Here is a 26913-nt window from a genome sequence, read left to right as displayed (position 1 = left end):
TTACGGGATCTTAGTTCCCCCATCAGGGACTGAACCCGCGCTCCAGCAGTGAAAGTGCCAAGTCCTAACTGCTGGACTGCCAGGGAATTCCCAAAATTAAATAATTAATATTAGTAAATAGATTAATAAGTTTATTTTTTACACTATATTTAATTTGAGAGACTGATGAATTTGAGACGACAGATGCTATTCTTTTAGATTTTATATAATTAATATTTGGGGACCTGACTACATATATGGGTAAGCTGATTAATGTTTTACAATTGTAACAATAGATATATCATTATTCAGATACAAACATTTGATTTGGTGACTGTTTAATTGTGCCATGAGGTAAGATATAATAATGCTTCAGGTATTCTACATGCAAAAAAATGCATCGTGTGCTTTTCTGGATAGGTCCAGTTCTATAGTGGAAATACTTTTATAGCCAATAGGAATTTTAAATAACATGGAACTTGCCCAAAAGGCTTTTCATGTGCCTTACTTTTTTTAAAAAGGGTTTGTTGTGTTCATTTGAATAGGCAGTGTAAGCAATAAGGTAAATGTGTTCTTTGTCAAAAAAAAAAAAAGTTGGCAGTTATAGTAATCCCCAAATATGGGGTATTTAATGATTTTTATCCCCTCCCAAGCAGTGGCACTAGAAGGAATTAAAATAAACATTTCAAAAAATCCATGATCTATAGTTAATTAAGGTGTACTATAAATACTTCCCTACTCTCTATTTCTGTTCATTAAATAAATACCTATAAGAAGCAACTGTATTTGTACCAAGCATATGTCAAGTGCTGATTTACAATACCAAGCAAGACATGGTTCTGGCTTTTAGGTTGCTTACAGTATAGTAGGGCTTATGGGTAAGAAAATAGGTTTTTGTAATATGTGTACAGTTGCTTGAAAATCTATCCTAACTACCATTTCAGAGTTCAAACCAATGCATTTTAATATTTTTTAAAACATATTCCATAATTTTATTAGTCTCCTCTCTTTGTGGTTTTTGGGTTTTTTTGTTCTGTTTTTTTTTTAACAAAACATATATTTCTCAAGAAATGTTGGGACAGAAGAACAAGTGGGCAGCAGCTCTTGGATTTGACATCAGTATGACTTAATAGATTGAATGGCAGAGGCTTCCTAAATGATGTTGCTTTTCCTTTAACAAGCACCTGCAGTATGTTTTCAGTTGGCTAGAAAACATCTACCTCAGCTTATAGTCCTTTTCTGTAATTCTAATATCTAGTGTTTTCATAATGAGTATCTTCTTATCCTTATTTTTAATTCCTTTTTTCTTTTCTTTCTTTTTCCTTCCAGTTAAAGGTAGAACTACAGTCTAAAAAGCTGACCTTTGTTTTTCTTTTCTTTTATACAATTTATATTCCAAGATGTGTTTGGTTTATCTGTGCTAAAACCTAACTCCCAAATGTTAGTTTTTAAAATGTTATAAATATAGCAACTGCTAAGAAATGTGTCTATAATGTTTGATTTTTTAAATTACCTTTGCAGATTAGTATGTAAATTCTCATAGTACTCTTATATGTTGCCTTTAAAATGAAAAACCTTACAAGAAATGCCTTCTCTCCTCCCACCTTAATCTCTTACAGTATATAAGAAGCTGTATAATGCTTGGGAGGATGCCCAATTTGATGCTGATGGCTAAAGAAAGCCTCTACTCTCAACTGCCAATGGACTGTTTTACAATGCCATCTTATTCCAGACGCATCTCCACAGCTACACCATATATGAATGGAGAAACATCTACAAAATCCCTTTGGGTTATAAATAGTGCACTTAGGATAAAAATTCTTTGTGCAACCTATGTGAATGTAAATATTCGAGACATTGACAAGGTAAGGTCAAGTGTTGATGTTTATTATTGTATATAAATTATTTTATATAAATCTTTTTTATTGAAGTATATAATAATCTGTTGACCTGCAGTATGTTTTCAGCTGGCTAGAAAACATCTACCTCAGCTTATAATCATTTTCTGTAATTCTAATATCCCTAATTCTAATAATTCTAATACCCATAATTCTAAGCTCTTAAAACCAAACTTTTACAGAATTCATTTGGCAGGAAAACCTGACCTAACCTGAAGCGAGGTTTTTTACAGTCTTTATTTATCCCACTTAGTGTAAATATCCAAATGTTTTATTGCAGAAATATTAATTTCTTTATGGAGTGCTGCTTTAACTGCCAAGAGTACTAAGTAATATTTAGTATATGTACCAATTTATCTTTCTAAAATATGAAAAACTCTGAATTACATACCTGGCCTAAAGGGGTTGTGGGCCTATCTTGATTTTTAATAGTGTAAGTCCACCTGAAGGCAGCAGTACATTTTGGTGAAGAATCTGCATCAGTATTAATTTACTATACATGTGAAGAAAAAGAGAAAAGAAAAGCTACATCTGAACAGAAACTTTAGTTGATTCTCTCATTCATATCAGTTACATTGTTTTGATAATGTTTAATATTGGTCTGGTCTAGTATGTATGTGTGCGTGTGTATATATACATATATATATATATATGTATGTGTATACACATAACTTTTTATTTTCCTTAGATCTATGTTCGAACAGGTATCTACCATGGAGGAGAACCCTTATGTGATAATGTGAACACTCAAAGAGTACCTTGTTCCAATCCCAGGTAAGGAAGTATATATGAGTTTATATTTCCAAAAGTCATATTAGTGTTTAGCAGTATAATAAATAAAAGTAGTATAGTTTACATCATTAGTTTTATACAAGTCATATATAATTACCAGACATTTACATATAGAACATGAGGACATTCCGTCTAATGAGTATCAATCACAGGATCACTTTATTGATTCTCCCTAAAACGTTATCAGAAGGGTTTTTCTGATCCTCTCTTCTCATTGTGTCAAGGAGAGAACAGAATGTGGTTATAGTTTTGTGCTGATTATTCCTTACATTAGATCCATAAACCTAGCATTTTATTCCTTTTTTATCTCCATTTGCATTTCCATTAAGAAGTGAGAGTTGGCAAACAACTTTAGAGCTGGACTACTCTGAGGCAGTTTTCTTTACAGTACTCCCAAGAATACATATTATGACATTCAAATAAAGAATCTTGGGGCACAAACCAGTTTCTTAGTGGGAGGGGATGTTATTGGGAACATTTTTAAATGATTACTGCCTAGATAAAATGAAGAAATAGAAGGTAGTATAATTCAACAGCTTGACATCCTGCCATTTCTTTGCTTCTCTGTATAGAATCATTTGGGGATAAAAGTTTATTCTTGAAATTAATAGTAATATTTTAAGAGAACTCAAATTGGAATTAAATGTTAAAGATGGATTTTTTAGACTAGCAATAGAGCTAACTAGTGGATCTTCCAGAAGTAAATTTCATAATCAATTCAGACGGAGTTCTAGGAGAGTCAAGAAAAAGTTATGGTGTTGTAATTAAATCGATAGAGGTGAGAGAGCCCACGTAAAGTTCAAAGAGATGGTAGCCTTCTCTACCAGGAGGAAGGGAAATAGTTCCCTGCCCTGCCTGAACCATCATAGGTCAGAAAGTATCAATACATCATTCGGGTTAGAAGTTATGCTGTGGCAACAGACCATACCAGAATCTTCTGAATTTTTTGTTAGAACAACAAATGTTTATTTCCCACTCAAACAGCATATCTGTCACAGGTTAGGTGGGTGGTTGTGCAAGGAGCAGAAAAACAATATTTGAGGAAATTATAGTCAAAATTTTCCAAATTTGGTGAAAACTATAAAACCAACAATCTAAGGAATTCAACAAGCCCCAAGCAAAGACCACAAAATACAGTTATCCTAGTTCTTTCAAGTACCAAGAATAAACAGGCTTTAGAAAAGTAAAAGGTAAATTTATTTAATAATATAAGATTAAACTGTTAAAATTTTAATATCTTAAAATAGCTATTCATAAAGGACTTATATTTTATTGTCTTTCCTTTAAGAATATCTGTAAGGTAAAATCCCTGTGGTAGTAGTATAAAGATTTAAGTAAATTTTACCAGTCAGAATGGCCATCATCAAAAAATCTAGAAACAATAAATGCTGGAGAGGGTGTGGAGAAAAGGGAACACTCTTGCACTGCTGGTAGGAATGTGAGTTGGTACAGCCGCTATATAGAACAGTATGGAGGTTCCTTAAAAAACTACAAATAGAACTACCATATGACCCAGCAATCCCACTACTGGGCATATACCCTGAGAAAACCATAATTCAAAAAGAGTCATGTACCAAAATGTTCATTGCAGCTCTATTTACAATAGCCTGGAGATGGAAACAACCTAAGTGTCCATCATCGGATGAATGGATAAAGAAGATGTGGCACATATATACAATGGAATATTACTCAGCCATAAAAAGAAACGAAATTGAGCTATTTGTAATGAGGTGGATAGACCTAGAGTCTGTCATACAGAGTGAAGTAAGTCAGAAAGAGAGACAAATACCGTATGCTAACACATATATATGGAATTTAAGAAAAAAAAAATGTCATGAAGAACCTAGGAGTGAAACAGGAATAAAGACAGACTTACTAGAGAATGGACTTGAGGATATGGGGATGGGGAAGGGTAAACTGTGACAAAGCGAGAGAGAGGCATGGACACATATACACTACCAAACGTAAGGTAGATAGCTAGTGGGAAGCAGCCGCATAGTACAGGGAGATCAGCTCGGTGCTTTGTGACTGCCTGGAGGGGTGGGATAGGGAGGGTGGGAGGGAGGGAGACGCAAGTGGGAAGAGATATGGGAACATATGTATATATATAACTGATTCATTTTGTTGTGAAGCTGAAACTAATATACCATTGTAAAGCAATTATACTCCAATAAAGATGTTAAAATGAAAAAAAATCAAAAAATCAAAAATAAAAAAAAAAATTTTTAAACTTTTCTGCATTTACAGAAAAGATCAGAGGTAAAAGTGTATTAAGTTACTAGAAAGAATCTTTAAAATTCTTACTGAGATTAAGTGATTGTTCTAAATCTGTTCTTTCTATATACTAAATAAATTTCTTATAAATGTTACCAGTTATCTCCCAATGTCAAAATCAATTTGAAATATATATATAAAACCATTGCCAAAATAAAGAACCTAATTGGGTATGGGTGGGGTGTGTGTGTGAAAGGAGCATGCTTTATTCGGTTAACATAATACTGAACTACATTAATAAGACACAGTTCTCTTAGAAAGTGTGTAGAAAATTTCTCACTAATTATGAGCAATTCTAAAAATTTCAGAGTAGTAAAAAGTACTAGGTACATTTGAGATACATCTTCTAATTTTTCTTGAATTACTCTGGACTTATCAAATCTCACAGTATTTCTTTTCCCTGCATTTGTTGTCTCCTTTCCCTTTCGATTTCCTTCTAGCTAAGTTCCCGCATTTTAAATGTCTTCTCTGTATAAAAGGACAACATATTTCTTTTTATCTTTGACCACACTCAAGCAAAGATACTAGAATAAATAGAACTTATTTTACTGATGGTTTTATAACTTAGTCTGACTAATTAAAAGTAGAATTCTTATACTGTTTTGTTAATTAAGTCTTGTTTTATTTATAATCAGAAAACAGAACAGAATTATAAAGAAGCCATTTGAAAAGTTTTCAAAGTTAATATCTAGCACTTGAGCTTTTAACATGGACCAGTTACTGTTCTAAGTGCTTTACTTATGTTATCTCATTTAATCTTCAAAACAACTCTCTGAGAGTAGGTAATATTATTAGTCCCATTTCACACATGAAAAAACAGACAAAGCGAGGGTTACACAAAGTGAGGGTTACACATATAGTAAAATAGTAGAAACAAGACTTTACTCCAGGTAGTCTGACTTCTGAGTCCAAGCTTTTAGCCATTACTATAATGATTTTAATTAAAAAAAAAAACAAACTACTTCTTATTATACTTCGCTCTTTACCAGTATGTTTACCAAATATAGACATAATTTCGCATGTAACATCCAATAAATTGAAGGGAATTTATCATAAAAATTTGAATAATTTTTATCATCACTTGTTGTAGTAGCTTCTTATGCTTTCCTTATTATGAATGTCAAGTTTTATTACCTCTTGTGAAGTAGTTAGTTACTCTAAAATTTACATACTTTCTCCTTACGTATCCTTTATTTTATTTACATACTGACTTATTTAAATTAATGGGCTCTTCTGGATGAAACTACATCATATATAAAAGTAATTAAATATAATTTTAATCATAATAGGAAATCTAATTTTATCTTACTTAGTTTCCCTTTTCTCTTTGCCTCTTCTATAAGCTAATTTGTTTTTTATTTTTACTGAAATATAGCACAAATGCATAAATCATAATTGCACAGTTCAGTGAATTATCACAAGGTGAGAATACCTATATAGCCACTGTGCTGGTCAAGAATTAGAACATTTACCAGCATTCCAAAAACCCCTCCTCACACTACTTCCCAATCCATTAATCTTCTCTCCTCCCCAAAGATAACTACTATCTTGATTTCTAACACTATTGGTTAGTTTTGGTTGTTCCTGAATTTTATATAAATGGACTGAAGGAGTAGATATTCTTTTGTGTCTAGCTTCTTTCACTCAATATTATGTTTGTAAGATTTCATCCATATTGTAAATAACTGGTGTTCATTTCTGTTGATATATAGTGTGCCATTATATATGGCATATATATTATATGAATATACTACCATTTATTCTACTGTTGGTCATTTGAATTTTTTTGAAGTTTGGGGATACTGTAAATAATTCTATTAACATTCTGTGCAAAAATGCATACATTTCTGTGGTTTTATACCTAGAGGTGGAGCTGAGTCATGGTTCAGTTTTAATAGATTATGCTTTCCAAATTGGTTGTACAAATTACACCTCCCCTAGCATGTATGAGATTTCCTGTTACTGCACCTCCTTACCACCCCCTTAGTATCATCAGTCTTTACAGTTTTAGCCATTCTTTTTTATAGTGATATCTTTTATTTTGCATTTTTTGAATGACATATTGACTACTTTCTTTTTTTAAAACATTTATTTATTTACTTACTTATTTTTGGCTGCAGGTCTTAGTTGTAGCGCACAGGCTTCTCTCTAGTTGTGTCGTGAGGGTTTTCTCTTCTCTAGTTGTGGCGCGCAGGCTTCAGGGCACGTGAGCTCAGTAGTTGTGGCTGCGGGCTTAGTTGCCCTGCGGCATGTGGGATCTTAGTTCCCTGACCAGGGTTCAAACCCACGTCCCCTGCATTGTAAGGCAGATTCTTTACCACTGGACCACCAGGGAAGTCCTGATATTGGCTACTTTTTCATGTGTATTAGCCATTTAAATATGACCTTGTGAAGTCTTTGTTCCAGTCAATCTCTGGCTTGGTTTTCATTTGATTTATCTTTTTCTTGATGATTTGTAGGGGTCATTTATATACTCTAGATAAAGTCTTTTTTGGTAAATTATTTTTTTCTTAATTTTTCATAGGTGGAATGAATGGCTGAATTACGATATATACATTCCTGATCTTCCTCGTGCTGCTCGACTTTGCCTTTCTATTTGTTCTGTTAAAGGCCGAAAGGGTGCTAAAGAGGTAAAGTATTTCAAAAGGAACAATCATTCACCTCTAAAAACTCCTAATTATACTGCTGATTGAACTTTTTCAAGAAATGGATATTATTTTTTCTTTGTTTAAAAAATTAATAAGCATTTTAAAATAATATATTTATTTAAAGAAGAATAGCTTGATAGAGCTTCCAGGATTTATTTTATGATGAATATGTCCTGAGTTCATACTGATAAAATTTTTAAACTTGCAGAGTGACTACATACAAATATCTGTCTTGCTTCCTTTGGTTCATATTTCCTATTTATAATTAAAAAATACATGTAATTTCAAATGGGAAAAAGGAAAGAAACTATTTATACTTTGAAAAAATTAATGTGACTTGTTATAGATACCATGAAAAAGACAGTTGTTGATTTCTCCTTTCTGGGAAAGAAGAGTATCAATATTTTGAAATGCATTTTATAATTTAATCTACAGAGTAGTGAACATTTTTCTGTTTTGTTAAGGAACATTGTCCATTGGCCTGGGGAAATATAAACTTGTTTGATTACACAGATACTCTAGTATCTGGAAAAATGGCTTTGAATCTTTGGCCAGTACCTCATGGACTAGAAGATTTGCTGAACCCTATTGGTGTTACTGGATCAAATCCAAATAAAGTAAGCTTTTTATTATCATAAATAAGATTTTTTTTCTTTTTTGTGTGTGTGACAGTCAAATGTAATATGTATAATAACTTTTATTCCATCTCTTAGGAAACTCCATGTTTAGAGTTGGAGTTTGACTGGTTCAGCAGTGTGGTAAAGTTTCCAGATATGTCAGTGATTGAAGAGCATGCCAATTGGTCTGTATCCCGAGAAGCAGGATTTAGTTATTCCCATGCAGGACTGGTAAGGCAAATCACTGAGTCTTCCTTAAGTATCAGTCATAATCAGTGCTTTTGGCTACATACTGTTACTCTTTGTATAGAGAAGGTTTCATGTGTTTTAGTCACACTCGAATAGATACTTCAGGCTCTAGAACAGTATTGCAATAAAATAAAATACTGTATGCTAATATTTTTACTGCAGCTCTGCCATTTCTTAGTTTAGCCTGCCTCATTTGACAAATATTTATTGAATACTGACTATATGTATATATTTATTATACGATAGGTACCAGGTAATAAAGTTGTGACCTAAAGAGACCTCCACTGATTATACAGTCTAATGGTGAAAATAGGCCTGAAACTGGTAAAAGCAGAAATATAAGATCATAAATCATGGTGAGTGCCATGAAGGAAACAATAGTGTGTCAAGAATGACTAACATAGGGCTTTGGGGAGAAAGGCTAATGTATTTTGGGTTCAGGAAAGACCTCTCTGGGATAATAACCTTGAACTTGAAATCAAGGTATAAGTATGTTGTTAGTTGAGCAAGGGAGCAGAGGAAATAGCATACCAGTATAGTCCAGACATGCTAGAAAAGAATATATATAAAATGGAGTTTAAATATTGATCTATTTGTCTGATCTTGGCTGTAACTTTTGAACCGCAGTATAACTGCGTTCAAAGATCATAAACTCTCCTCGGTGCTTTGTGTCCACCTAGAGGGCTGGGATAGGGAGGGTGGGAGGGAGGCACAAGAGGGAGGAGATATGGGGATATACGTTTATGTATAGCTGATTCACTTTGTTATACAGCAGAAACTAACACACCATTGTAAAGCAATGCTACTCCAATAAAGATGTTAAAAAAATAAATAAGATCATAAACTCTCCCTTATTTCTCAAGGGCAAAAGTGTCAGTACTGAGAGAGAGGTATTTTTGTTCTTTGCTGTCTCTTTCCCCAGTTTTCTAATTTATCACCATTTTCTTTGGCCTAATTAAAGGTTATAGATAGACCATTCAATGAATGTGGGTCTTGAGATAGGCCTACCCCCAGTAACAGTAATAGTAGCACCCTGGGGTAGCCTGGAATCCTATGCTTAGGAACTTTATTAGTTTAACTTTATTAGTTGTATTCTCAGTAAGGAGTTTACCAATCCCTTTTGTAAACAGAATAATAATAATAGTAATAATAATCTTCCTGCTTGTGTACTTTCAGAACTATGTAGAAGATATTTTGTTAAGTAGAAATTAATTTAAAATCATTACTGAATTCTGTCATTTATGGAACAATTAGCTTTTTTGACGTTAAAAAGGGATTCTCTTTCTTGAAAAACCCTACTCTGTAAGTTTAATTCTTTGAATATACCTAACATTTATTAAGTGCTTACCATATACCAAATGCCATACCAATTACTTTTCACGTATTACCTCATTTAATCTTAAAAGCAGTCTCTATGAGGGTAGGTGCTATTATAATTCGTATTTTACCAGTAAGGAAAAGGCTTAAGGAGTTTAAATAAGTTATCCAGTGTCACTGTTTAATTAGTATTAAGTCTTTTACTCTTAACCATTCTAACTAGACAGGAATTCCTTACTTTTGAAATTGGGGGTAAAATACTGATGAGCATTTCCATAAAATGTCCATAACCCTATCCAATTAGTTATACCTTTAAACTAACTGAATTACAAGAGTCAAGTCACATACTTGGAAACTCATTTATTTCCTATTTTATTCATACATTCAGCCATTGAACTCAGTTTGCCATCAGGGCTTGTTGGAGCCAATTTTAGCTTTTGAGTTTCCTTTTTGAGCAGTTCTAACTCTGTAAGGATTGATACTTTATGACTTTTTCTTCCTTAGAAGAATTTTTTTTATTTCAAAAAGAAAAATGAAAAACTTTTTTTTTTTTTTTAATAACAAGTGTTGGTGAGGATGTGGAGAAATTGGAACCCTTATCCATTGTTTTTGTTTTTTTTAATTTTATTTATATTTAAGCTGCGTTGGGTCTTTGTTGCTGCGTGCTGGCTTTCTCTAGTTGCGGTGAGCGGGGGCTACTCTTCATTGCAGTGCGTGGGCTTCTCATTGCAGTGGCTTCTCTTGTGGAGCACGGGCTCTAGGCACGTGGGTTTCAGTAGATGTGGCATGCGGGCTCAGTAGTTGTGGCACACAGGCTTAGTTGCTCCACGGCATGTGGGATCCTCCCGGACCAGGGCTCGAACCCGTGTCCCCTGCATTGACAGGCAGATTCATAACCACTGCACCACCAGGGAAGTCCTTGTTTATTTTTATAATAGAATAAAACTGACTCTATCTTTCAGTTACCTTTGGATCTATTGAAAACTTTTATAACTCTTAGAAACAATAATAGGATCTTAGTTTTCCAATATCTTAAAACATTTTACTATTTCATCATTATTCATTAATTCCAACTATGCTAAAAAAAAGACTAAAATAATATAAAAATATAAAAGGATAAAATAGCCTAGAAGGATGATACAGTAGTGAGATAAATCATCACTAGTACATCATCCTTCAGTCTTCTTATTGCATAGCCCAGCGTTTTGCATCATCTTTCCAGATGTATAAAGAAGTCTACAAACACCATCTTTGTAGTGTTTTGTTGCTGTTATTTTTTAGGCTTTAATTGAATACTGTTAATAATTCAGAATTTTTCCCTTTCCACTGATAATGCCAAAGAGAAGAAAATTGACAGAGGAAAATATTTCATAATTATTAGCAAATCAGAGTATGAATACAAAGAGACAGATAATAGCACTTTAAAGCAAAGTTTCTCAGCCTTGACATTGCTGACATTTGGGGCCAAAAACTCCTTTGTTGTAGGGCCTGTTGTGTGCATTACAGGATGTTTAGCAGCGTCCCTGGCCTCCACCCTCTGGATGCCAGCACCACCACCGCCACAAGTTGTGATGATGAAAAATGTGTCCAAACAGTATCAAAGGTTCCTCTTAGAGGAGACAGAATCACCCCAGTTGAGAACCACACTATTCCAGGCTTGAATGATGATGTTGAAATTGTTCATGTAAGTGAAATATCAGATGACAATATCCTAGATGAATTTTTCTCAAACTCAGGAAACGATGAGTGAACAGTATATCTCCAAGGACAAAAAATGACTAACATCAGTTAGTCATTCTGCAGGAATGACTTTATCACACAGTATTTCTTAGCAAGAACCCAGCCCACACCTCATCTTTTGCAGTATTCTTTCCATCTTTTATGATGTTGTGCATCAGAATTTACTTAGTAAGTAGATAAATGCTGCAGGCAGTTATGTATAAAAATGACTGGAAGGAAAAAGGTGATGTAGAAATTTTTTAAATCCTTGGATTGATTATTCTGATATCTGTAAGTACAAAAAATAGAAATGTTTTGCAGTTATGAAGCAAAGAAGATGGTTGTCCTTTCTTCAATAAAATTATGAGTCATCAAAGTTTTCAAAAGTATTTTGACAATGCAAATGTGAGAAGAAATACCAGAAGTAATGATAAACTAGAAGTTACTAGATATGTATTTGAAATCTGGAATCAGTATTCACAAGATGGATATATTCAGGCTCACACATGACAGTTGATGAGCAAGTTTGTTGCATTCAACGTATGTTGCCCATTTTGGATTATAAATTTGATTTTACTGTGTTTATATTCCTATTAGGATGTCTAATAAAATTGTTTTTCACCATCACTTTATTCTTCTTTAAGTTATTTTGTATTAAAAATATAAACAAAAATCAGTAAGTAAAAGAACTAAGAGTCCATTGGAACCCAGATGATAAGTTTTAATGACTCCTTTTTCTGATGAGTTGAGGGTTAAGTATTCTCTTACCTGGACTATTGCAGTAGCCTCCTAACTGGTCTCCTGCTTTCCCCAAAGCAACCGGAATAATATTTATAAAAGGTAAATCAAGTAATAGTATTCATCCTTGAAATAGCTTTGCTAAAAGTAAAATCCAGACCTTTTACCCTGACCTGCAAATTTTACATTCTCTGAACATGACCTCCTGTCACTCCTCTCCCACATCTACTGGACTTCAGACGCCCTGGTCTTCTTCCTGTTCCTCCTTCACACCAAACTCATTCTTTCCTTGGGGCACTTTCACTGTTTCCTTCATCTGCAGTAGTCTTTCCCTGGTCTTAGTGTGGATGGTTCTTTCTTGTCATTTGGATCACAAATTAATATTACCTTCTCAAAGGCCATTCCTGAACACCCAGTCTAAAGTAGCCACTCAGTCCTTCTCTGTCACAACACCCAGAGTATCTTATCTATATCTACTCCAGTATTTTTATTTGTTCATTTAATTTCCCACTGTAATAGAGGCTCTGTTAATACAGGGTGTTTTACTATTTTCTGAACCCAACAGTAAGAACAGGACAAGGTTCACAGTACATGTATTAATAAAGATTTGTTGAGTGAATATGTGCCAGTAATATTTCTTTATGCTGTTGGATAAATTAACAATATTTAAATGTATAAAAACCAAGTAGCATGGATGTCTGCTTTCATTTTTAGCCAATCGGAATATGTGTAACTCATCCTAAGGGGTGTGTGTTTTGCATGATACATTAATATGCATTCATAATTATTCACTATGCGGTTAATAAATTTGTATTTAAAGGGAATAAATACATTACCTGGAATATTGGAATTACACCAAAAGTTATGGTATTTTCTTTTTCGTTTCCAAACATTCAATGTGCAGTGTTTTAATGTGGATGTTTTTTTTTTTCTCCTTTTTTCCCTTATTTTTACTTTTAAAATTAGAAAGCCTTGCAAGTGATTATAAGGATATTTTCAGGGAAGGATTATGAAAGAATTTATATTTTTATTTTATTATTTTACTTTTTAATTTTCTGTCTTATTCCAGAAACATTAGCAGATTAGTTAATAGGATACTAGGAAGGGTCCTCATCTGGAAGAGAAGTAAATTGTTCACTACCACCCCCTAGTATCCAAATCTAGCCTTATCCCTGATTGATTTTGGCACTTAACTGTTCTTTGGTTGGTGGTAATGTTAACCAAGTAAATTATTGGATTTGTTCCACAAATAACTGTCTTAAGTTTGTTCTCCCCATCCCTGAAAATAAAGTCTTGCAATGAGAATAAACTGTTTTTTAACAGTTAATAAGCAATGTAAAGTTTATTGAAAATTAATTTTCTTTTTTTGCAGATCACTCATGAATCGAGGGGGGGTATGGCAAAGAAAATTATATAAGATATTACTTTATTTTACAGAGTAACAGACTAGCTAGAGACAATGAATTAAGAGAAAATGATAAAGAACAGCTCCGAGCAATTTGTACACGAGATCCTCTATCTGAAATCACTGAGCAAGAGAAAGATTTTCTGTGGAGCCACAGGTAAGTGTTAAGATAGAGTCTCTGTTCCTTCTATTTCAGAAGAAAGAACTGACTTTGGCTGATCTTGCCATGCTTCTGCCATTAACCTATTAGAGTAAATAAAGCATGATTTACATGATTTTTAATTACAAACATTATCCTTTTTTGAACTGTGGGTATCGATCAGTATTTCTAGAAAATCATGCTGCATTGGTAATAACCTTGCAGATTGAAGGCTTTTTTAAAATTCTGAATCCTTAGTTTTAGATCAATTTAGTTGTGATTTAATTGGTCTAGATATTTTCATTTTTAGGAGTTCCTTCCATTTTTCTTACACTTCCTTAAAGTAATACTTATTTTCACTTCTGAAGAAATTATCCTGCAACTTGGTAAGTGTACCCTGGTTTATTTAAATAAGGCAGTTGCAGTGCATTTCTGCAGAAAGTTCATTTAAACATAAATTTTGTCCAGTGACCACAGTAGAAGTGGTAACTCTTCTCATGGTTCATGCCGAATAAGTAGATGAATAATAGGGACTATATAGTGTTATAACATAAATTCATAATTTTCCCTAAATACCTGTCCTCCATTTGGGTTTTCCTTTAGTCTTCCATGCCATTATAACTGTATCTATGTACATATATGTGCAGCTATAATGTTAAACACAGGTTTGTTTTGATTTTAAAGAAGGCTAGTAATGGTAAGAAGTTTTAAAAGTGTTTGGAACTTCTTAAAGATTGCATAGTCACAAATTTAGACATCTAGGCCTTTTGAATAACATGTAAGAATGTTTGTTTTGTTTTGTTTTGTTTTGTCTTTTCCACACAGACACTATTGTGTAACTATCCCTGAAATTCTACCCAAATTGCTTCTGTCTGTTAAATGGAATTCTAGAGATGAAGTAGCTCAGGTAAATGCATGTTTGAGATTACTGAATAACTGTTGCACAAATTTGGTATGTCATTCAAATTGTTTTTTCTCAGAAAGTCTGCATAAGTGTAAGAAATGAAATAGACTATGTTTTAAATTAATTAATAATGATAATACAGATGGTCCTCGACTTACCATGGTTCACCTTAAGATATTATTACTTTACAATGGTGAGAAAGTGAGATGCATTCAGTAGAAACTATACTTCAAATTTCGAATTTTGATCTTTTCTCAGGCTAGCAATATGTGGTAAAATAGTCTCTCCTGATACTGGGCAGCAGTAGCGAGCCAGAGCTCCCAGTCAGCCGGATGATCATGAGGGTAAACAACCAGTATCCTTACAACTATTCTGTACCCATACAGCCATTCTCCTTTTCACTTTCAGTACAGTGTTCAACAAATTGCATGGGATATTCAACACTTTATTATAAAATAGGCTTTGTGTTAAATGATTTTGCCCAGCTGTGGGCTAAAGTAAGTGTTCTGAGCATGTTTAAAGTAGTCTAGGCTAAGCTATGATGTTCAGTAGATTATGTGTATTAAGTGCATTTTTGACTTGAAATATTTTCAACTTATGATAGGCTTATCAAGACATAAGCCCATTGTAAGTCGAGGAAGATCTGTATAGTAGAGAAAAATACTGTTTACATAACTTCCACTGATAAAATTAATTAGAACTAAACATTTTAAGCACTGAATTCATAAGGGGGGCTTTTATCTAATTTTAAAATAAGAAATTAAGATAATGTCTTAAGAGGGTTCATTCACAACTATCTTTGGTTTTTAAATATGATCTATTATCTCACTCATACACAGATGTACTGCTTGGTAAAAGATTGGCCTCCAATCAAACCTGAACAGGCTATGGAGCTTCTGGACTGCAATTACCCAGATCCTATGGTTCGAGGTTTTGCTGTTCGATGCTTAGAAAAATATTTAACAGATGACAAACTTTCTCAGTACCTAATTCAGCTAGTACAGGTAAAATAGAAAAATAATGTTTTATTCTAAATCCATGCACCTTCCAACACCTACTGTATTAGCTGGGTTTATGCATTTTTAAAAGTCAGTTTTATTACCAGTAGTATCTGTTTTCTTCCTAAAAAATTTTTCTTTAAATCCAACCATGCAGAAACTGACCTTGATTGATGTAGAGTTGTTTTTATTTTTGTTTGTTTGTTTGTTTTTAATCACATAGGTCCTAAAATATGAACAGTATTTGGATAACCTACTTGTGAGGTTTTTACTCAAAAAAGCATTGACTAATCAAAGGATTGGGCACTTTTTCTTTTGGCATTTAAAGTAAGTCAAATTATTTTCCCATTTAATTCTTTATATATATATATATATATATTACTTGTATTCTCAGTTGATGTATAAATATGTATTACTTATATACTGTTGTTTTTGTTTGTCTAGAAGAGTTTTCCATACTGAAAGTATATTGTACCAGTGATGAACTTCCCTCAGCCTTTTCTCTTTAACATTAAGTAAGCAGTAAAATTAAAACTAAATTTTATACAAGAATGAGAGCTAAAATATTTTTAAAGATTTTGATTCTACTTTAAGCAAAGTAAAATTTGCTAGGTCCAGATTAATGTTGCAATTGATTTCACCATATGTGTGGATTAAGATATCCCCCCACCCCCAAAAAATCTTGCCTTGGAATTCAGAACAATAATGACAAATATCCCAAGTTTCTTACTAGAAAATAAGCTAATTAAGAATAAAAAATATTTTGCAGAATATGCTATATCTAATACACAAAGTGAGAGGTCATAAACCATGCACTTTTTTATAAATTTAGAAACAGATTTGTAATTAACATGATTTTTTAAATGTTAAAATAAATTTAAAATGGAATCTAGAAACTAGGTTTAAAATAACTTAAATTCAGGGACTTCCCTGGTGGCACAGTGATTAAGAATCCACCTGCCAATGCAGGGGACACCAGTTCGATCCCTGCTCCTGGAAGATCCCACATGCCATGCAGCAACTAAGCCCGTGTGCCACAACTACTGAGCCTGCGCTCTAGAGCCCGAGAGCCCTCGTGCCACAACTGCTGAGTCCTCGTGCCACAACTACTGAGCTCTCGTGCCACAACTACTGAAACCCATGCGTCTAGAGCCCGTGCTCTGCAACAAGAGAAGCCACCTCAACGAGAAGCATGCCTACTGCAATGAAGAGTAGCCCCCGCTCTCCACAACTAGAGAAAGCCTGTGCACAGCAACAAAGACCCAATGCAGCCAAAAATTAATAAATAAAATAAATTTAAGAATAACTTAAATTCAGACACAGTACAGAAAAGGGACATGTATGCCAGAAGAGTCAAATAGTGTTCACTGAGCTCTTCACTCCCTCTCTATTCATTGTATTATTTTTGTGCCTAATTTCCTTTTTTCATGTTTATGTATTTTGTGCTAAGATTAGTAAATGAAAAGTAGTTGAAATAAACCTAAAATCTAGTTTTTTAAAAATTTATATTTCCAGGAACTACCTGAAACTCTTAATTGTTTTGCTTCTAAATGATAGGTTTTAAATGATTTAAAACCTGTCATTCGTTAGTATGATTGTATTAGTTAGTATTAGTTACATGATTATAACATTTTTTGAATTTAGAAAATGGGTTTCTTAAAAAAGGTTATGTGTATACTCATTAAAATCTCTCTCTCTCTCTCTCTCTCTCTCTCTCTCTCTCTCTCTCTCTCTCTCTCTCCCCCACTGACCTTTTAGATCTGAGATGCACAATAAAACAGTTAGTCAGAGGTTTGGCCTGCTTTTGGAGTCCTATTGCCGTGCATGTGGGATGTATTTGAAGCACCTGAATAGGCAGGTTGAGGCTATGGAAAAGCTCATTAACTTAACTGACATTCTCAAACAAGAGAAGAAGGATGAAACACAAAAGGTATGTGACTCTTCAGTTTGTTTTTCAGACTCCTTCATTGCAGTGGGGCAGGGTTATTTGAGAGCCCAGTATATATGAGCCCAGTATATGAGAGCCCAGTATATATGCCCAGTATATATGCAGGGCCTTAGAATTAGGCAGATTAAGATTTGGATCCAAGCAATGTAATGTTAGACACATTATTTAGTCTCTTGAGATTCATTTTCCTCATCTGTAAAATGGGAATAATACTTTCCTCATAGGGTTGATGTGAGAATTAAATCATACAAGATATGCAAAGCACCTCTCATAGTCCCTAGAACATGGGAGGTGCCCAGTAAATGTTAGTTCCCTCCTCTTTCCCTTCATTTCTCTTTTATATAGCCCTAAGTCTTTTTTTTAATTTTTTTTATTGAAGTATAGTTGATTTACAATATTGTGCTAATCTCTGCTGTATAGCAAAGTGACTCAGTTATATACATATATATATTCTTTTTTTATATTCTTTTCCATTATGGTTTATCACAGGATATTGAATATAGTTCCCGTGCTATACATTAGGACCTTGTTGTTTAGCCCTAAGTCTTTTTTTTGGCTGTGTTGGGTCTTCGTTGCTGCGCACGGGCTTTCTCTAGTTGTGGCGAGCAGGGGCTACTCTTCGTTGTGGTGTGTGGGCTTCTTATTGCTGTGGCTTCTCTTGTTGCGAAGCATGGGTTCTAGGCACGCAGGCTTAGTAGTCGTGGCACATGGGCTTAGTTTTACCGTGGCATGTGGGATCTTTCTGGACCAGGGCTCGAACCTGTGACTCTTGCATTGGCAGGCAGATTCTTAACCACTGCGCTACCAGGGAAGTCCCAGCCCTAAGTCTTAAAAATGATTTTTCCTTACTCTGTGTCATTTCTTTTCTTTTAATAATGACCCTGAAAATGAGTGGAAAGAAATTAGTTTCTATATTTCTAAGTTTAAAATGGACTCTTAGTCACACAGTAAATATATCACACACTTGAGTCACCTGCAGTCTTGCTTAGTGTACCTGAGGAACATGAAATGTAAAGGTTTTCATGACCTTTTCCTACTCCTTATCCTTTATTCAGTCCAACACACCCTACAGTAAAAAGTGAGATCATTCCTCACCTGTAGTGAAATGAAAAAAGAAAATCCCAGTTTATTAGTGAGTCCCCAAAGGACAGACAATGTAAATTAGTAGTACTGAATACATTTTTTCAACATTTTCATTAATGTTGCTTGAAGAAAAAAACAACTTAAAAAGAAAGTTACTGTATTAATCTAAATGTCATACAGTATGTGACTGAGTTGATTTTATTGAAATTGTGGTATGTAAGTTCAAATACAGGTTATTAGAAAATAATTGTATTGTTTCTGCTGCTGGAACTGTGAGCAAGAAGAAATTAGACTGCTTTGAAATAATAAAATTTATTATATTGTAACTAAGGTAAGAAAAAAGAAATTAGATATTAGTTAAATTTGTAAATACAAGCATTTCTTCTAAAGTGAAGTTTTCATATCACAGATTGGCTGTGATACAGTGGATTAAAAAAGTGATTAAAAAAGGATGTTTCTTTCCACTTACGTACTAGAACCTTGAGTATAGAATGAGACTTTTCCCAACAATTTCTTTTTTCACTAGACCTTTTTTATTGAACAGAGAATGTGGTGTTTTCTGCAAAGCTTAAAAGTAAGGTTATTAAGCTAATGTGATATCTCCACAGTTTTTCCTCTAGAACAAAGGTCAGCAAACTTTTTCTTAAAAAGCTAGATAGTAAATATTTTAGACTTGGTAGGCCATGCAGTTTGTTGTAACTACTCAGCTCTGCTATTCTAGTGTGAAAGCACCAATATCTAAGTGAATGGGCATGACTATATTCTAAGGCAATTTGACTTACAAAAGCTGGCAACTGACTTACAAGCCATAGTTGACCAAGCCCTGCTCTAGAGCCAGAACACTGCCTCGGTCAGCATGCAGAGCTTTTGTCACAGGAAAGTGCACAGTACTGTCACTCTCACCTCTCTGTCTGAGTTGTGCGCTCTGTGTTATAGAAACCCTTCTAATTAGAATGCAGCCAATCCAGGATATGGATTCAAAGACTACACAATAATGAGGTTCCAGTGTATAAAAGAGATTAGCAATTAGTTTTACCTTTATCAAATCAACTTCTAACCATGATTATGCTCATTTATCAGGTACAGATGAAATTTTTAGTTGAGCAAATGCGGCGACCAGATTTCATGGATGCTCTACAGGGCTTTCTGTCGCCTCTAAACCCTGCTCATCAGCTGGGAAATCTCAGGTAAGGTACTTTATTGGAAGTTTTATTGATACATTTAAACAAGTACTTTCTCTGGAGAACGTCTTGAAAAAGTCAGAATGTCATTGTGTTCAATAATATATGCTTGTCTCTCTCCTTTTCCTACCCTGCAAAATAAGAGTAGTAAAATTTTCTTAAGTTCAGACCTGCATTTATTCAGAATGAGTTTTTACTACTTTAATAATAGAATTTAAAACTTTTTATGGCCAGAATTTCTGGTATCATTGGATAAGAAATGGAATGTAATAGCTGTAAAACAAATGAGATGTCCCTATATTTGTGGAAAATTCATATTCCATTTATAAGAAATTTTTAAGCTTAATATGTATTTTTTCTTTATACTACCTCAGAAATTAATTCATAAATAAAACTGAGGAGAAAGTTTAAAATTGTTATATAACACTTCAAAAAGCTGTATAGTATATATATTTTAAAATAAATTGAGGCTACAAAGAATAACAAAGCTAAGGTGCCTAGTAAATTTTTCAACTATTTTAAAGGCTTGAAGAGTGTCGAATTATGTCCTCTGCAAAAAGGCCACTGTGGTTGAATTGGGAGAACCCAGACATCATGTCAGAATTACTCTTTCAGAACAATGAGATCATCTTTAAAAATGGGGATGGTAAGGAAGAATATTAATGGACTTATGATGCATGAATTTAGTTATATTTTTATACACAGGATATTTATGAACCCTGAAGATTATTGAAAGCCGTTTAAGGAATATGCATGTGGTAAAATATATAATATTAAGCAAATGTCTTAACCTTTAGAATATGTATTTATAATTATTGAAAAGGAAAGAAGTACTAGGTTTAGAATCAGAAGGCCTGAAAATCATTTTGTTCAGCTGTGTATCCATTCACTCCATAAATATTTGACATGCTAGGCCCTGAAGTTGTAAGAATACACAAAACAGAATCCCTGCCCTCTTATAGAGTTTACAGTCTAGCAGGGAAAAGAGACATTAAACAAATAACTACAAAAACAAAATTACAACCCTGGTACAAAGGAAAAGTGTAGTCTGCTGAGGAATCATAAAAGAAGGTCCTAATTTATTTGGAGAACAGGCTGTGGGGGAATACATTTTTATATACTAAACAAATGTATCATTCATGGGTTTTCATTAGGAAATGACCTTTCAGCGCTGAATTCTGTTAATCCAAATATTTTAATATAAACATGTTCAAGTTTAAGGATTCAGAAAAATAAGTAATTTAAATATTTTAATTTAATTTTTTTGTGAAATACATGCCACGTTATCCTACATTGTTATACAGATGTGTTTATGCAGATACTTTAGAAATGGGTTAAAGACTAAGATTATTGCTTCCTTACAGATTATTTTGAAGAGCAAACATAGTTCTGTATATTTTCTGTTTGAAAACATTGTGATGAAGTGATACTCAAATTTGTGCTTGTGGCATTAAGTGTTGGTATACATATTCTTTGAATTTCAGATTTACGGCAAGATATGCTAACACTTCAGATTATTCGCATTATGGAAAATATATGGCAAAATCAAGGTCTTGATCTTCGGTAGGTAACCAATAAGACAACATGTATGCTGAAAGTTATCCTGAAAAAGTAAACCATTAGTAAATTTTAATTGTAAAATATATTAATTATAAACAATATAGAGGCATATATCTATAAATAAATGTATGGAGTGATAATTAACACTAGTTGATTACACTGTGGTACTTTCTATTTGTCCTCTTCTTCCTTGGCTTAGAATAGCTAATGAGATTCAGCTAGGTAAGAAGAGCTATTTCCAATAAGCTGATAAAGACTCTGCAACTGGTCACTAACAATCTTTCCTTGGTATCTGCAGGAGATTGGTTCCAGGACCACCGCCAATGCCAGAGTCCACGGATGCTCAAGTCCCTTATATAAAATGGCGTAGTATTTGCATATAAGCTGTGCACATCCTCCTGTATACTTTGTCATCTCTAGGTTACTTATAATGCCTAGTGCAATGTAAAGGCTATGTAAATAGTTGCCAGGGCACAGCAAATTCAAGTTTTTCTTTTTGGAACTTTCTGGATTTTTTTCCCCAAATATTTTCCATCTGCAGTTGGTTGAATCCGAGTATCCAGAATCCTCAGTTATAGAGGGCCAACTGTATTTAGGAACAGGACATAGGAGACAAGAGACACAAAAGGCCCCATTTTTTATTCAGAAGTTAAAGAGTTTAAAAGAAGGTTTCTTTCATTATATAAGTTTTCTAATTCTAAAACTTTATAAATTCTCTAATCTTGAGTCAGTTTTTCAGCAAAATTTATGAAAGCAACTAATCTTAAAGTTTTTGCCATTTTGTTGGTTTCTGCCCAACCTTCCCAGTTATCAGCATCATCTCCAAGTTTTCTATCCTGCCACATCTTCTCCTAGTCATTTTTGTGTCTAATATTTTATCCTTCTTTTACTTGTCCCTTTGCAAATTCAGGCAAAGTCCACCCTCTTCAAAAGTACTTTTGTCTGTAACTCTGGTAATTACAATATTTAATTGTAAATTAGTAGCTATACAAAAAAGTATCTAAAGTTAAATGAGCTATACAAAAAAGTATCTAAAGTTAAATGAGCTAGATCGTTGGAAAGTAAGTTGTATCTTTGGAAAGTTGTTACGTTTTTTAACTTAAGTAAATTTAAATTTAAATTTAAATTTATATTTAATATAAATATTAAATATAAATTTAATATAAATTTAAATTTTAACTTAATAAGTAAATTTAAAATTAAACTTAAGTAAATTTAACTTAAGTACATTTAAAATTTTTATAAAGTTTAATATCTTTAATAATAAGCTTGTAGGACTATGTAACGCTTTAAACTATGAGCATGTTCAACAGTAATAAAATTAAGAGAAAATGCTCAGGAGTACCACCTTAAGAAATTCCTTTATTTACCAGAGCAGATAGAAGAAAAGATTCCACAAGGAAAATGGTCAAAAGGGTAGGAAGACCAGAGTAAGTGATTCACAGAACCCAGAAAAGGGGAGAGATTCACAAACAGTTTACAGTATCAGGTGCTTCAGGAGTTATAAGAACTATGAAAAAGGCCTTGGATTTGATGATTCATGGTTAGCTTTAAGAAGAGTTGAGTCAGTAGAGTGATAGAAATTAAGCTACAAGGAATTAAGTGAAAAAAGAAAAATAAGTTTAGACTGTTACTCTTTTAGGAATTTAGGAAGTACAGGAAAGGTGGAAAGAATGGACAGTAGCATATGAGAACAGGAGAGCAAGAAAAACCATACTTCAGTACTTATGTGCCAATGGGCATATTAGGTGCTTTTTTTCCATTGTCTCTTTAAATCCTCACATCTCTACCCTTGATTACATGTGCTTTTTAATATTACATGTGATGAATGGGAAATACCCATAAAGCACTTCGACTGCACACCAAAGTATGGTTGTATCAAGGAAAAATCATTGGTGGGTTATTTGAGTTGTGGGCTAAACTAACTGCTTTTATCATGGAACATCATTTTTACTTAAAGAATAACTAACAGACAAGCTATGATTATTCAGACATGGATATTTGGTAAACATTTTCTTGAAAATGAACAATATGAGACTCTTCAGGGAGAACAACTGACAGTATTTGTTGTCAAAAATCAAATTTAAGCTTTCAAGTAAAAATTAGAATTTTGAAAACCTTGTATCTACTGCTATGAGCTTCCCCAAAATTAAAGACTTTTCTGATGAGATCAGTGATAATGTTAACAATTGTGATTTTTTTTTAGTTGGTATAATGAAAAGGAGATCAACATTTGGAAGATCTCCATAACTCAGTGAACTAATATCTTCCAAATGACCAATATAGGATATTATAAAGTCATATATGGGTAGAAATTCCATTCAGAGGCAAGATAAACAAATGGGTCTTCATGTAACAGAGTATGAAAAGTTTACTGTTATGGTTTCACATTCCACATTGCAACTTAAGAAACTATCTCTTGTCAAGTTTTGGAACAGTAGGAAAGAAAAATATGTACAATTATCTGAAAAAGGCTATTACTCCCTTTTCCAAATACATATCTGTGCGAGGCCAGATTTTCTTCATATGCTTCAGTCAAAACATTGCATTAGATTGGATACAAAAGCATTCATGAGAAGCCAGCTGCATACTATTAAGCCAGACATTAAAGAAATTTGAAAAAATGGGAAACAATGTCACTCTTCTAAGTTTTTTTTGTTTGTTTTTAGGGTTTTTGTTTTGTAAAAGATAGTATTTTTTATATAAATGAGTATAAATATTACTTTAAATGAATTAATGAATATTTTAATTTTAAAATTTTCTCCATTTTAATGTCTAATGTCAATAGATATAACCCAAATAAATAAAAGCTTTTTGGTATCCTTGATAATTTTTAAGAGTTTAAAGGAGTCCTGAAACCAAAAACTTGAGAACTGCTACCCTAAGGTATTGTTTAGATGTCAGTTAAACATCTTTAAATTCACCCATTATTTTTAAAGTCATAAATGTTTATAAACTTTGAATAGCCACAATAATTTTCTTCATGCTTTTCTCATATACAATTAAATGCTTTCACAGTTGGAGGTTATAATAAATGATGGCAGATAATTTGATTTTTCTAGGAATATTTGTCATGTTGTAATAAAAGAAAAGTAAAACTAGGTTAAAGGAGTAAAGGTCATGCATGAAAAATTTGCAAATAGAATATTCCTGTATTAGCCTTGCTATTTTAGGGAGCGCCCTTCGAGTTGCTAGATGGAATGATGCTCGATTCATCAATCTCCTAATAAAACCAATTAGATCTTCACATTAAAAAAAAGATAAAATATTTGCTGTTTTAAAATCCCATCATTTAACTGCAGTCTTGTTCCTTTTTCAGAATGTTACCTTATGGTTGTCTGTCCATTGGTGACTGTGTGGGACTTATTGAGGTGGTGAGAAATTCTCACACTATTATGCAAATTCAGTGTAAAGGAGGCCTGAAAGGTGCCCTGCAGTTCAACAGCCACACACTACATCAGTGGCTCAAAGACAAGAACAAGGGAGAAATGTGAGTTTATTATTCTTTTCTTTCTATGCTAGTAGAAGTTTGTATCTGATAGACAAGATTTTTAATGGTTGTGTATATTTCTTTGAGTTAGACCAGAAAAGAAAAAAAAAACTGTATTTACATTGGAAAAAGATATGTTCAACCTTTGAAATATTTGAGGTTATTGAGTTTAAATGAGCAGAATTGCTTATAATTTGGTGAAATCCTGTACATTCACCTTAAGAATCTAAAATGTGTTTTTCTTAGTGCTTATTCTTTTTTTAAAAGCTAAGGTTAAATTAATTAAAATTAAAAATTTTACTCCTAATTCATTGTTAAAATGATTAGAAAAAATTTATTTTAATGACATAAGTATTTTTTCACTATAAGAAGAATTATGCTTTGGTCAGAGAATATCTAGAAATTTTCTTAGAAACCTTTGAACACTTGAGAATCCCAGAGTTCCTCAGATCTTCAAACATAATTACTTCCTCCCCCTAATGTCAGTGATTGTTTTCATTGTTTTAATACAGACTTTACTAAAAACTTTGACCATCTTTTCCCAGTTTGGACTGGATCATTCTGTATTTCCATACTAACTCAAAGTTGTTTATTTCTTCTTTGTAGATATGATGCAGCCATCGATCTATTTACACGTTCATGTGCTGGATATTGTGTTGCTACCTTCATTTTGGGAATTGGAGATCGTCACAATAGTAACATCATGGTTAAAGATGATGGACAAGTAATAGCTTCCTCTTTTAAATGTGTCAACATTCTTTTTTTTAATATTTATTTTTTTACTTATTTATTTGGCTGCACTGGGTCTTATTTGTGGCATGCGGGATCTTCGTTGCGGCATGTGGGATCTTTTAGTTGTGGCATGCAGGATCTTTAGTTGCAGCATGAGGGATCTTTTAGTTGTGGCATGTGGGATCTAGTTCCTTGACCAGGGATCGAACCCGAGTCCCCTGCATTAGGAGCACGGAGTCTTAGCCACTGGACCACCAGGGAAGTCCCTCGACATTCTTAAATTTACTAATTCAGGACATTGTATTTCTGCATTTGTCAAACTATAACATAATTTCTTATTTTTGAAAGCTGTTTCATATAGATTTTGGACACTTTTTGGATCACAAGAAGAAAAAATTTGGTTATAAACGAGAGCGTGTGCCATTTGTTTTGACACAAGATTTCTTAATAGTGATTAGTAAAGGAGCCCAAGAATGCACAAAGACAAGAGAATTTGAGAGGTAAGTTCAAGACATCAAAAGCACAAAATAAAGAATTCTTGCTGCTCTACCAAAACAATCGATATTTTTCAAGCAATTTAAAAATAAATGTTTTATTAACATTGTAGCATAAACTGGATATTTTATTGTGTTTATTTTTATTTATTTATTGTGTAATGCTGTGAAGGAAATGGAAAGAAAAACCAGTTTAATTTATTGATTTAGTTAAGGCCTAAAAAGAAAGTGATCCTTAAACTTCATAGTACATTAAAAGTTTTTGTTCACTGCCGTTTAAAAATTGGATTCCACCTTCTCTTTATTAACAAATCATGTATAGTGCTTCAAACAACACTTTTTAGTCATACAATCTGAGGAATTCAGTCAACCATCAATACCATGTTTATTCATAATTTTTCTTAACCACCATATGGGGTATCATTAGTCTATCTTAAACCTTAAAGTACTTTTAAAAACCTTTTATAAAATTCTCTTTTATCTATAACTCAGTCCTGGCCCTAACCTAATCCCTAGAGGCTTTAGTATGGACCAGTTCATACATTTAATAAATCCTTATTAAATTGCTAATGTGCCAGGCATTCTTTTAGGGGCTGATGATAGAGCAGTAAACAAAGTGCTTATGGACTCACAGAGTTCACATTCTGGTGTCAGGTAAAGGGAACAGAAAGTGTTGGTAAGAGGAGTAGGGAGAAGAATGCTGTATTTTATAGTTTTGTCCAAGAAGGCCTCTCTAACTTTGTGACAT

General features: G+C 33.2%; 1 protein-coding gene across 1 annotated transcript in view; it reads left to right on the top strand.

Annotated features, from left to right (window-relative positions):
- Window positions 1-26913, top strand: part of PIK3CA (phosphatidylinositol-4,5-bisphosphate 3-kinase catalytic subunit alpha) — a 115777-nt gene that overhangs the window by 80300 nt on the left and 8564 nt on the right. The window contains exons 5-20 of the mRNA XM_030863124.2: window positions 1599-1844; window positions 2566-2651; window positions 7468-7573; window positions 8056-8208; window positions 8305-8439; window positions 13669-13793; window positions 14601-14682; window positions 15519-15683; window positions 15901-16004; window positions 17436-17607; window positions 19789-19895; window positions 20414-20535; window positions 21374-21452; window positions 24769-24939; window positions 25546-25663; window positions 26020-26171. Of these exons, the coding sequence (XP_030718984.1) occupies window positions 1599-1844; window positions 2566-2651; window positions 7468-7573; window positions 8056-8208; window positions 8305-8439; window positions 13669-13793; window positions 14601-14682; window positions 15519-15683; window positions 15901-16004; window positions 17436-17607; window positions 19789-19895; window positions 20414-20535; window positions 21374-21452; window positions 24769-24939; window positions 25546-25663; window positions 26020-26171 (2123 nt within the window). The remainder of the gene's footprint in view (window positions 1-1598; window positions 1845-2565; window positions 2652-7467; window positions 7574-8055; window positions 8209-8304; window positions 8440-13668; window positions 13794-14600; window positions 14683-15518; window positions 15684-15900; window positions 16005-17435; window positions 17608-19788; window positions 19896-20413; window positions 20536-21373; window positions 21453-24768; window positions 24940-25545; window positions 25664-26019; window positions 26172-26913) is intronic.

This window comes from Globicephala melas, chromosome 4 (assembly GCF_963455315.2).
Source record: "Globicephala melas chromosome 4, mGloMel1.2, whole genome shotgun sequence".
NCBI lineage: Eukaryota > Metazoa > Chordata > Mammalia > Artiodactyla > Delphinidae > Globicephala > Globicephala melas.
The sequence above is the reverse complement of the archived record's forward strand: the minus strand, read 5'-3'. Positions and strand labels throughout refer to the sequence as shown.